The 13,751-nt window shown below is 37.9% G+C and overlaps 1 protein-coding gene across 15 annotated transcripts in view; it reads right to left on the minus strand.

Moving 5' to 3' along the window:
- Window positions 1-13,751, minus strand: part of MYCBP2 (MYC binding protein 2) — a 266,407-nt gene that overhangs the window by 145,570 nt on the left and 107,086 nt on the right. For all 15 annotated transcript variants that reach the window (XM_067016840.1, XM_067016846.1, XM_067016845.1 and 12 more), the window contains 5 exons: window positions 8,643-8,847; window positions 7,837-7,990; window positions 3,602-3,774; window positions 2,591-2,716; window positions 2,376-2,503 (listed from right to left, as the gene is read on the minus strand). In XM_067016840.1, coding sequence (XP_066872941.1) covers window positions 2,376-2,503; window positions 2,591-2,716; window positions 3,602-3,774; window positions 7,837-7,990; window positions 8,643-8,847 — 786 coding nt within the window. The remainder of the gene's footprint in view (window positions 1-2,375; window positions 2,504-2,590; window positions 2,717-3,601; window positions 3,775-7,836; window positions 7,991-8,642; window positions 8,848-13,751) is intronic.

The raw sequence follows: 13,751 nt of genomic DNA on the forward strand, positions 1-13,751 counted from the left end.
TGAGGAAGGGATTTTTTTTAAGAAAAATGCACTAATACATATTTTTAAAACCCTTATTTCTCTTGATGATTATAGTAGGTGAACTACAAGAAAGGTGAGTGAAAGACTAAGAAGGAAGAGACGGGGACATTAAAACTTACTGGACAATTACGCTGTCAGAGGTCTCCATTTTCCAACTATATATGCTAATAGTTTAAAAATCTGTCTCCACCTCAGATCCTAGTCTGCGCCTGGGATTCCCCCCGGGCAGCTCAATCTCACCAGTTGTAAAGTGACTCATCTCTCCTGCCTCCTGCCTTCCCTGCTCTGATTAATGGCACTATCATTCACCTACTCACTCAGATTAAAAAACCTGGGATAATCCTTTTTTCCAAATCTCTCCACCAGCACTGTATCGCTACTATTGCTGGTACCAAAGCTAGTCAGTGCAACCAGTGTTAGCAGTGTTACTAGCTGGAAGAGTTCAATATGAACTGATTAGTTCTTCTCTCCATTCTCTCCTTGCTCTAACCCACATTCCACAAAGTTAAGGGTTTTTGCTTTTCTTGAATAACCCACAGCAGTCTTTTTAAAATGAGTATCTGATTAGAATACTTCCTTAATCTAAAAGTCTTCAATGGTTTCTCTTCTCCTTCTTTGTAGCATGATATAAAGGTCCTTAATGATTTGCCCCTAACTTGGCTCCCCTGTTTATGTTCAACAAATAATTTTGAACACATACTGTGTGCCAGGCAGGGTTCTAAGAACCGGGCATACAGGTGTGAACAATGCAAACAAAAAAAAAGGGGGCGGGGGCGCTACTGGAAGTAAGTCTGTGGTAAGGGAGAGGATTTACAGTTTTAAATAGGCTCACCAAGGAGTCACGCTCTTAAGGTAGAGAGGAAGTGAGCCTTGCAGGTAGTGGAGTGAAGAGCTGCTGTCAGAGGGAGTAAGTAGCAAGTATGAAGGTCCTGAGGTTTGACTGTGCCTGGCAGGTCTGAGGAACAAGGGCTGGTCAGTACGGCTAGGTTAGAGTGAAGCAACTAGTGTAACATAAGGTCAGAGTGGTGATGGAAGTCAGTTCTGATGGTGTTTCTCGGGCCCTTGTAAGGCCTCTGTCTTTTATTCTAATACTAGAAGACGCTGCAGGAATCTGAACAGAGGAGTGGCATACTCTGGTGTACATTCTAAGAGAATCACTCTGCTGTGTTGAGAACAGACTGAAGGGAGCAAAGGGCAGAAGCAGGTACAAATTGGGAGGCGACTGTAATGCTCCAAGCAGCTGTGGTTTGGACCAACTTGGTACCAGGGGCAGTTTTTAGAAGTGGTTAGATCCTGGATTTATTGTCGAAGTGCAGCCAACAATATTTGCTGTGAGAGTGGATGTGGGGTGTGAGAGAAAGAGGGAAGGCAAGGATGACTCCAAGATTTTTGGCCTAAGCAACTGGAAGAATGAAGTTAACTCTATTCTGAGTCAGTTGACTGGGATGGGGAAGGACAAGAGAACAGCAGGCTTAGAGAGATGGTCAGAAGCCTAGTTTTGAGTATGTTCCATCCCAAATACCTGTTAGCTATCCACATGGAGATGCAGAGTAGGCAGCTGTACATATATATCTTTGGAGGTCTATTAAGGGTGAGAGCGATAAGAGAAAAAATACTTAAAGCCATAAGGCTGGATCACTGAGGGGGTGAGTAGACTTTAAAAGGATGTCCAAGACGGAGTTCTGGCACTCCAGCGTCTAGAGGTTGGGAAGATGATGAGTGACCAGCAGGAGACTAAGAAGAGCAGCCAGGGACATGGGAGGAAAATGAAGTGTGGTGTCCTGGGAGACACGTGAAGAAACTACATCGAAGAAGAGCTCGACTGGATTAAATTCTGTAGACTGGTTAAGGAAGATAAGGACTGAGACTACAGTAGTATTTAACTGAGCAGTTTTTAAGAAGCCTGCTATTGAAATTAAGGCATAAACTATAGTCATCTCTCTCACTTTAAGAGCAAAATCAGATAATTTGACAACAGAAAATTCAAGCTACTAGTGAATTTTCAAAGACTGAGCACATCCTTTGCTTAGTATAACTGTTGCCCTTTCTGAGATGAATAGTGCAGTAAACTTAGGACTTCTGATTGTTTTCTGACTCTCTACCAGATGGAATCCATCCCTTTACTCACTTCATCCCTGGTCCCTACGCCTGTGGTGATGATGTCTGTTTACACAGTATTTGGCAGTAAAAATGCTAAAAACTTTTCAAAGCTACATCAAAATGCCCCTGCATCTTATCATTAAAACGGCTACAAGAAAGTAGGCACATACAAAGGTGCCTTCTATAAAATAATAAACTAAGTCAAAATACTTATCTTCAAACACAAAAGGCAACAGCGCGAATGAACTGCTTACCTTAATTTTAGCGGTATATTCTCCTCTACCTCCGAACAGACCGAGACCACCAAGTAAAATGTCTGTGTCAGCACTAAAACGTATAGCTTCTACCGAGTGAGCAGAGTAACCCCAGCCCCCTCCATGACCTGAAAGATGCAAATGATAACTTATGCTTTAGAATATCCATATATTTCATTTACAAGACAATATTTCCTAAACATAAACATACATACTTTCAAACCTGTTTACTACACTATAATCTTCTTTGGAATAAACCTTCATTACTGCTTGAGTCTCCTCCTCTGTACTCGCAACACCCATCTTTAAATCCTGCATAGTTGCCAAGGTATCAAGACAACCTAAAATCAAACAAACAAAAATTCAACTCCTTGAAATTAAAACTTCCCCGAGTACTTATAATATGAGATACTGGAGGGGATAAATTAAAACAGTAAGTTCTGAATGTGCTCAACAAATTTATTCCAAGCTTTAACATTTCATGGAAGATACTTTTACAACCAATAAAAATTACCCTCTGCCTGGGTAATGATCATATTTAAACATAAGCTATATGACAATGTTTCACACAAAACTATCTCTCTGAAAAGTTGGAATCGCTTAATCTTTGAGTCCCTACAAGGTTCTTCCTTTTATCAAACTCTCGGAATCACTTTAGATTGATTCTTAAAAGTACTATCTGAGGAAGACACAGTAGCCTGAGATAACCTTAATTGGTGCTAGTTTTGGATGTTTACAATGGCTACCAGATGTTGTAAAAGTGCTATTTCTCAAATTAATTAATTAGAAGTGAAATTGATGTGCTGTGGAAAACTATTATGTAAGAAGAAACAGAAGTGGTAACTATAAAATTCATATCATATTTTATAGAATTTATTTTAAATAATGTATAAAAAATAAATATTATAATTATACATTTGAATATTTAACCTACATCACTGAAGTTTATATATTCAAGTTAAGCAAAAACATTAGTTTACAAGATACCTATTAGGAAAATTATATTCAGGGATGCTTTACATTTGGGCATATATGAATCGTTCAGGGTGTTGGTGTAAGTCTGATGTACTGTTTTCTGTAGGGTAAACCTCTTAAAGTTAGAGGATTTATCTTATTTTGCACCTAGCGTATTATCGTTTAACAAACATGACAGAATGATATAGAAATTTAAATACTCTTAAAAAAAAATTAATGAAAATTAGCTGATCATCAAATACCAACCCTACCTAGAATGTGCAAAGCTGCATGAGACCGGGTGGTGAGAGCCCTTGATCCCGTTGGTAAGGCAAGTTCAGGACTTAGAATACTACACCGGGACTGCATGTCTGCTGCAGAGGGAAGTCGGGCATCAGCAACCACTGCATTGTAACACCACAGTTCTCTAGTGTTTGGTCGAAACCTTTCAAGAAAGAGAATAATTACAGTATAATAAAACCTGTGAAGTATAATTGTATAATTGACAATACAAAGAGAATAATACAGCCAGCTTAAGCAGGTCAAAACGTAGCTCATGACTTTCCATATCTGAGCTAAAGATATAAATAAAGTGATTATGTCACTATAAATGAAATAATTTGAACAAAACAGTAATATAGATCACATTTCATGAATAACAGAGCAACAGTATACTTAAAAGTATAATGTGTACTTACAAATGTAAAGCTTTTGTACAGCAAAAACTCCATAAAAAAGTGTAAAGACAAAAGATAAATCAAAAGAAAATACATGGAACAAACATATGAGACAAAACTACAATATCCATAACGTAGAAGAGCTCCAGCAAGCCAGTAAGAGATAATCAATCCCGTATCGAAAGTGGGCAAAGCACATGGAATGCTGTTCTTAGGAGCACAGATAGAATGTATGCAGATGATGAATCTTACTAATAAACAGTAAAGAATCACAAAAACCGTGAGGAACCCACAATGCCCTCCTGCCATTATCTCATTCATAACAAAATCCTCAAAAAGCAGTCTCCACTTCTTTACCTCTTTTATTCTATAAATTCTTTTTGGAAAAGTTGTTTTTATCAACTATTGACTACACACAAAAGAACAGTAACAAAATATTTTCAAAATAAAGTATGAAGAATAATAACACAATGTACACTAGTAAAAAGAACATTACCATCATCTATTAAGTACTCTGTGTCTCCCTCCCTACTCAATTCCTTTCCTTTTCCTTTCAAAGGAATTTTCGATTCCTTTGATTATTATCTTGAATTTTAAGAGTTTATTATTTTCTTGCTTTTCTTTATGATTTTTCAAATGTTTGTATCAAAATAGTATATTATTTAAGTCTGGTCTTCTCAATCAATGGCACTTGATCCAAATTTACTAAATATAAAAGCACTTATATCCAGCAATCCCACTTTGGGTACATATCCAAAAGAACTGAAAGCAGGATCTTGAAGAGATATTTGCACACCGATGTTCATAGCAGCATTATCCACAATAGCCAAGAGGTGGAAGTAACCCAAACATCCTTCAATGGATGAAGGGATAAAGAAAATGTGGTAGAAACAGAAAATGAAATACCATTCAGCTTAAAAAAAAAAAAAAAAAAAAGAATGAAACTTGAAGACATTATGCTATATGAAACAAGCTAGTCACAAAATGACAAACTATGTATGATTTTACTTATATATCTAAAGTAGTCAAATGCAAAGGAACAGAAAGTAGAATGGTGGTTGCCAGGAGTGAGAGGGAGGGAGAAATGAGTTGTTCTTTGCATAAGTTTAAGTTTTACAAAATAAAAATGTTCGGAGAGATGCTGTTCAACAATGTGACTATATTTAATGCTACGGAATTGTACACTTAAAAATGGTTAAGATGTTAAATTTTATGTTATTTTCACCACAAGTAAAATTTTTTAAATTATTTTTTAAAAACATGTAAAGATAATACATCACACAGAATAAATTCTATGAAAATAGTTGCTATAATCAGTAGCATTAATATTATTGGTTTATTGCTTTTTAATTTAATCTATCAATCTAAGTGTTACTTGTATTCTTATTTATATAAAAAACAAAATACATGTATTTTAAAAGGTATCAAACAATATAAACCAAACCTAATACTTGTGACCCATAGAGAAGGTTAGTGGGATTTGGAACGGGGGGAAGAAAAAGATTTGGAGAAGGACCACATCATTTTTCCTGTTTGTATTTTTGCTTTGCTTTTTAAAAAATAACAACACAGATTCATGTGTTCGTTTTGTAAATTTTGAAATAGGAAATTAAATTGCTATTAACATTTATCTGCTCTTTTCAGATGTTAAAAAGTTTCTAATTGTTCAGGAGAAGTTATTGTTAAGAATACAAAAGGAGGCAGACTCAGGCCGGAAGGAAAGTCAAAGTAAGCTAATACTGAATCTGCAATGTCTGTGATAGCTGTAAAATGCACGTACCCTATTGAAAAAACACAAAGGACACAAAGCAGCCAGAAGTCAGGATAAGGGAACAAACTCTCCACCTTCCAGCTGTTTTACTCAAACAGAGGAGGAGATTGCCCTTCATCTTTTAATCTCTGTTTTAGAATAAAGGGTAAATGATCAAGGACCTGGCAAGCATTTGAGATCATCTGTCCCCACTGCTACCACATGTGAAAAAGGCAAGGTTCAAGTAATCGGATACCGCATTTCGGAGTTCTGTTAAGACCCCAGGGAAATGATTCTAGTTATACTGTTAGAATCTACTTCTACTGTTCTCTCTAATTTAGAGAATGCATTTCTAATTTAGTAAATGTATCCAGAAACAAATTCCATCCTGCCAGTTTTTACTTTATTTTGTTAATGCAAATTTACTTCATTTCAAAATAAAACATATAAGGATCACAGAAAATCAAACATCAATTTAAACCGAGGTCCAAACCAGAGCTTGCTCTTTAGTAACTAAGTCTCTTGTACATTGATTTCCAATCAGTAAATAATTGAGGACAATTCTATCTTTACATCATTTGCTTCTCTATCCCCTCCGTTCCACTGTGACCACCCTAATTCTGGTTCTCAGTATCTCATGTCTTCATAAGCATCCCTATAAGACTACTCACCTCTAGTCTCTTGTTATCTCATCTACCCTGTATATTGTTGCTAGGGAGATCTAAAAGCACTACTCAACTCAATTCTGGCCTCCAAGTCTTCCCACAAAACGCCCCAATGAGATAGCAAGCTTGTGAGCAACCTGGGAAGCTCTATAATTCCTTCACTAGGAATCAGGCCTCAGGACTTATAGAAAACATGGCCTTTTAAGACTTGGGTGGCTGGTGGAAATGAAAGCAGGAATGGGCAGAAGAAAGAAGACAAGAGAAATTCTTCCCTCTCCTCACTCACGTCACTTCAACCTTTCGACTCACCTGGATTCCTACTAAGGCTGGCCAAATAGACAATGCAAGGGGGAAACAAAGGTTAAGTCCTGTGATGAGCCACTCTGGTAAGGGCAGTGTACACCCCCTATTAGCATTCAAAGCTACAAATCTGAGGATAACTCTTTCCTTTACTCACTATGTATATAAAGCACCATAATAAATTTTAAACAAGTTACAATATAATTTCTTGAATTGCCTGTGTACCTGTATCCATCTCTACATTTTAATAATTACCAGAGTTTGATAACCCTGTATATTTCTCTACCGACATGGGGATTTTGTTACATACATTCCTAAAGGGCAAGCTCATTGATCATATGTATTCTGCATTGTCTTTGGCATAATTTCTTCCACATAGCTGGTAATGATTAGATATTTATGGGACCAGGAAATAGAGTGAATTCTATACAATACAGTCAAGAATGCTGACAGACTAAAAATAATTAACAAGAGAACTCTTGAGAGTAAAATTTCTTATTATAGGGGCTTTCCTGGTGGCGCAGTGGTTGAGAATCCGCCTGCCGATGCAGGAGACACGGGTTCGTGCCCTGGTCCGGGAGGATCCCACATGCCGTGGAGCGGCTGAGCCCGTGAGCCATGGCCGCTGGACCTGCGCGTCCGGAGCCTGTGCTCCGCAACGGGAGAGGCCACAACAGTGAGAGGCCCGCGTACCAAAAAAAAAAAAAAATTTCTTATTATAATGAGAGTAGCAAAGCCTTCTACAGCACCTACTATGTGCCTCTACCCTAAGTTCTCATAACAGCCTATAAGGTACCATTATTATACCTATTTTATAAATGACAGAAGTAAGGCACACAGAGTCAAAGTAACTTCTCCACAGCGACACAGAAAGCAAAGTGTGCAGCTGGGGTCAACCTAGGCAGTCTGGCTCAGAATTCATGCTTTTAACCACTACACTAAAGGTGGCAGGAGTAAAGGTCCCCAAGAGTCACTGCGATAGAAGTATAGTTAACAGTTAAATAGGAGAGTTCTCATCTACGAAAAGTCTGCCTATACATGACTTTTATATTCCACAAAAACACAATTTGATCCAAACTTACTTATTACTCTATTTTATAAACAGAGAAGCTTACCTCCAAATGACATCATATACAGGGTCAAGACACACACCAAATCCTTGCAGATCCTCTTGTTCAGAGTCATTAAAGGTTTTACAACTCCCATCTACTTTATTTATCAGAAGACACTTAAATGGAGGAGGTTCTGATATAGAAGCAGGTACCAAGCCTTAGGAAAAAGTATTTATATATTTTAAAGATGCATTACCTTTTTATATTCCCCCAACTTATAAGATAAGCATTTCCTGTATCGCAAGTATTATTACTATCTCCATTTTACAGAAGAAGACACTGAGACTGAGGGATTTAAGTAACTAAAAACCTTTAAGTAGCAGACTTTGGACCAAAACCTCAGGCTGTCTAAGTCCACAACATATGACCTTAATTTCTACACAATACTACTCAATTATATAATTGTTCATGATATCATGGACACAAGTATAAATTGACACCTTGGTCTCGATGAAACGTCAAAGTTTGATTTATGTAACCTTCCATAAAACTAATTTCCATCATTTATTTGACAAGAACCGACATGGAAAAACTCCTCTTTCCAATACAATGTAGAGGTTTTATACCACTACAATTTAGCTCAAATTTCCACCACTCTCTAGCTTATAAGTACTTTGGTTTCTACTTTCCTAATTATTTCATTCTTCCAGCACATAGATACATATAAACATAGACACTTAGAAGCTTCTTTTAAACTTCTTCAAACAGAAGAAAACAAAAAGCTACTGGACTACATCTCATAATAGGGAAAGATGACCGTTTACTATCAAGGATGTTTTGGAGGGATGTTTGCTTGATTGGGGTATTACCTATGATGTGTTTACTGGCAAAAATTTCTGATGTAGCGAGCACATGAGAATTAATAAGTGCTTCATCAATTCGTAAGAAAGTCTGGTCCCCACTTGCACCTATCCAGGTAGCTTTTCTTCCATATTTTGATCCAATGTTAGGCATGGGAGCTGGCTTTGCATTCCAATATGGCACATCCAAAATTGGTCTACCCAGTTGTCCTTTCTAAAAGATTAAATAAATCATATTAACAATATTACTGGATAAACAATTTATAATATTTTATAAAGTTAAGGAAACAGTAGACAAAAATAGCTCTATGAGACATTATTCTTCATCAGCTGTTAGCTGTATTTTTCAATAAATGAAATTCATGTGAAATTTGGACCAAACATTTACAAAGGAGTAAAATAATTTCTATTATTCTTAGGAATTCTCCCCCTAATAAACCAAAAGTACAAGATTAAAAAAATAATAATACAGTTGAAATATTTCTCCATGTAAGAAAACTCCCTGAAATACTGTGATTGTCTTCACCAACGTTTAAATGAAAAGTATAATAAATACACACTATGTTAAAAAAATTGGTAATACAAATTGTTCATTTAAAAAATCACTTTGCTATTTTAAGTTGACAGTACAAAAAAAATGTCACTCTCGAACTCACAGAGTCTAAAAATATTTGGGTAAAAGGCCAAAATAATGAATACTGCCACTGTGAATACAATTAGGAAATTACATATTTTTCACATGATCATGTGTTAGTAAGTTATTTCATTTATTTTTCAAGATAGAGAGCAGAATCATTATGATATCTTAAGTAAGTAACTGTGAACTCACTTAAAAAGTATGGCTGTCTCTAGGTACCTGGTTAGGTAAGAGTAATAGGAAGTTTCTCACTGCTAAGCAAGTAGCTGTAAAAGAATGTTAATGTTGGTTGGATTGGGAAATATTCACCCCCCTCCCCCAGGCTCAGGAGCTCGCTCTCTCTCTCTCTCTCTCTCCTAGCATTCCCCTTCCACAACCCCCTGGAAGGCAGACAACGCTGCACCATGGCAGCCACGGTTCACTACAAGTAATGGGAACAGAAATCACAGCAAAACACCCAAAGCATAAGGGAGCCAGGAGCACTGAAAACAAACACAGCCACAAACTGACTGCAAAAGCAACAGAGCTTCAATCCCTGGGTTGAACCAACGGAGGGAAAAGTGGCAAGCACAGGATTAGAGAAGCAGCCAAGAAATTTCAATGTTTATCTCAGCTTCTTTCAAGGTCTATCCTTATGTTTTGACAAAACAACAACAGCATAAAAATGTGTATGTCATATTGAGGGGTATATTATGCTTTCGGAGGAAAAGAAACTAATTATATTTTTCATTGACTACTGAAATAAATATCTGTTCCCCTATCAACCAACTAATGTGAAGAAAAGCAGTCTAAAAATATGATAGCTGCTTGGACAGGCCCCATGGGATTCAGAACGTGGTTATAAATAAGCCACATTTAAATACATAGAGGTTCACAGCTATGGCTTCTGGGGCTAGAGGACAATGATGATTGTCTGATTCTAAACATTACCATTCACATTCCTTCCAAAACAACATAAAATCCACACAGAGCAGGCTTCCCCGGTAGCGGCGCAGTGGTTAAGAATCCGCCTGCCAATGCAGGGGATGTGGGTTCGAGCCCTGGTCCGGGAAGATCCCACATGCCGCGGAGCAACTAAGCCCGTGCGCCACAACTACTGAGCCCACGTGCCACAACTACTGAAGCCCACGTGCCTAGAGCCCATGCTCTGCAACGAGAAGCCACCGCAATAAGAAGCCCGCGCACCGCAACTAAGAGCAGCTCCCGCTCGCCGCAGCTAGAGAAAACCCGTGCGCAGCAATGAAGACCCAACTCAGCCAAAAATAAAATAAATAATAAAATAAATAACTTTTAAAAAAATCCACACAGAGCAAAGAAAACCACACATGCCTCAAACCTTCAGCACTACCAGGAAATAATGGACCTCAGGCTTTTAAGATGCCTGAAACCAGAGGGTGGAGGTAGGGTGCCGGGCACAGAAAGGGAGGCTCAAGAAGGGAACAGAGGGAAGAACTGGCGAAATCATCCCCCAAGGGAAAACCCAAACCTCTGGTGAAAATGCCAGATACGGGCAAGGGCTTGAAGGTTCACAGTGCCAGCCATAGGAAAAAGGCTTCAAAGTATGCAGGACGATTGCTCACCCATCAGGCTGACACAAATTAAAAGGTATGAGGGACAACACACGCTGCTGGCAAGGCTGTGGAGAAATAGGCACTCTCGGACACTGCTGGTGAGAATGCAAAATACAGGGGGAATTGTTACTATCTCACGAAACTACACAGGCATTAGCCTTCAACCCAGCAATCTTACTTCGAAAAATTTACCTCAAAGGTACACCTCTAACAATATTCATTGTTACTGTTGCAACATATTAGAAAATACTTCTTATTCCAAGAAATTGATTTAATAAACTACAAGATAGATACACAACTGTACTATGCAGATGTAAAATATGAATTGGGAAGATCTCTATGAACTGATAAGGAATGATTTCTAGGAGATAGAGTAAAGTGTAAAGACAAAGTACAGAAGAGCATATATAAAATGCTGCATTTTGAAAAATAAAGATGGGGAAATAATTATATATATGTATATATATATACATACCATATCTACACCTATATCAATGCAGATATAGACAGACGGTGTGTGTGGTTATTTATGTATTAATCTTTAGAAGAATAAACACAGGAAGGAGAAACTGGAAAACAATGAACTTCATAACCTACAAGCATGGCATGAAGGGGTGGGAAGTAGGGATGCCAGAGATGGGGGAGGGAACGACACTTGGGTGAGTATACCATTGTTGTGTAACTTAACTTTGGGAAACATGTTAAGGTTCTACACATTTCAAAAAATAAAACTCCATCTAAGGATGTGGGAGGAGGGCCCCTTAAACTTAAAAGCAAACTGAAACAGCACACTGGACCACAAACCACTCTCCTTGGAAGTCTGAGAGCTCCAAGTCGGCAAGACATGGTAGGGGTCCAGCAGTTAAACCAATGTCTTCCTACAAAGGGCCAGGAAGACTGTTACAAGAGGGAGAAGAGGAAGCCCACTCAGTGACAGTCCCTTAATCCGTCCCTTTTCTGCCCTACCTTTGGCATTCCTCTGGAGCCTCACTCATTGTTCAAGGCCAAAGTTATCTCCATGCTGAAAGGTCAACCCTCTTTCTCCCCCAGCCAAGATCAGATCTTACTCACTTTACGGAGATGAACCCCTGTCCCAGGACAGGGTGAGACAAAGTGTACCTGGTAAAAGGCCCCTTTTCAGGAATGAGGGAAGGTAGGTGATCCTTGGCTGTTGTCACTCTTTACAAAGAATCTGCTGGTTCTACCTATTTTTATCCATATTATATAAAGTTTAAAGAAAAAGAAAACTACAACAAATGAACCCAACTCTATTCCAAAGGAATAACATAATCCCAATGAAAGGGGGTGGGAAGAAAGAATCCAAGTAACTTATGAACACAGTATTTGACTCTATACCTTCGGTCTTAGGGTAGGACACAGGCGAGAGGGGGAGAGGTGGGGGAGAGGCGGGCAGAAGCAAGAGTGATAAACAAATCCTGAACTCCTTTTAGGGAGTTTGTTTTATAGTAGTGTGGGCAAAGCAAATATAAAACTATTTTAGACATAGTTTAGGACTGAGTGAATAAGAAATAAATGTATTGATATCATTGGGAGCCAGGATTCTTACTGTGGAAGAAGGGACATAAACATGGAATGAGACAAGGTAAGAAAGAACCCTATGGGAATGGGCTGGAATTAAGAGGTATCAGTGCGGACTTATTATTTCTAAAATACACGTATGTATGTATATATGCACACAGATGTGTACTGGGGATGCAATGAATACACCTAGTGCTCAGCTGGTGTCTAGTACTATTCCCCACTATAAACAACCTAGGCTTTTTAGAGAAACAGCTGATTCTAGGACTCATACAGATAAGCCTGGAACAACTTGTTATGCCAGGAAGTAAGGAAGTACTCAAAAAAACGAAGAGGCATGCCACCAGAACACAGAAGTCAGCGTGAAGTGACTCCCACTGGCGAAATCTGAGACAATATAAGCACCCAAATAATTAAATACAGTAATGACAAAAAAAGAGAAATGTGTCTATACCAATAATTAGTAGACAGGCCAACAAACAAATATTAAATGGGCTCTTGCTTAGAGTAAAACGCAAAGGGCTGACAGGTAAATGTGAGGAGGTGCTGGGGTTGGAAAAATCATCATTTCTGCAGCCATTACAGTAAAGACTGGCTCAGGCAAGAACAATCAACAGACATGAAATCTAGAGAGAAATTTTGATCAGAGGCAGGTATCTTAAAACTTAACAGGGTCAACCCAAAGACTGCTTATTAGTTTCAAGTGAAAAAATTCTAACTCTGCAGTAGTGAAATCAAACAAAATTTTATAGGTGATCAAAATTTACATCACCAGTGAAGAGCGGGTGGGCATTTTGTGCCTCCAAATGTGATGCCCTGAGAAGGATACAATGTCACTTACATGGTATTTTAGTCTGGAATGCACAACCTGAATCTAAACATGAGGAAATATTAGAGAAACAAAAATAAGGGAGGAACCTTTTGTTAAAAAAAAAAAGAAGTACCATATTCTTCAAAAATGTCAATGTCATAATAAACAAAGAAAAGGTACAAAAATGTTACAGATTAAAGGAGACTAAAGAGACATGAGAAATAAATACAATGCCTGATCCTAGACTGGAGGGGAAAAATGCCAGAAAAGAATTACCGGATCAACTGACAAAACACAAACTATTTAAGGAGTAAAGGATCATAATGTATGCAAGTTATTCTTAAAGGACAAGAAAAAAAAAGTTTTATACACACATGCATACAGAGTACGTGAGAGAATGAGAGCATGAATGTACAAATGATAAAGCAAACGGATGAAAATGTTACCAATAGGTGAATCTTATTCAAGAATATATGGGTGCTCTATGTACTATTCTTATTTTGGGGGAACCTTTCTGTAAGCTTAAAATCATTTCCAAGTAAGAGATTTTTTTTTAAGTT

This window comes from Kogia breviceps, chromosome 16, assembly GCF_026419965.1.
Source record: "Kogia breviceps isolate mKogBre1 chromosome 16, mKogBre1 haplotype 1, whole genome shotgun sequence".
Lineage (NCBI taxonomy): Eukaryota > Metazoa > Chordata > Mammalia > Artiodactyla > Physeteridae > Kogia > Kogia breviceps.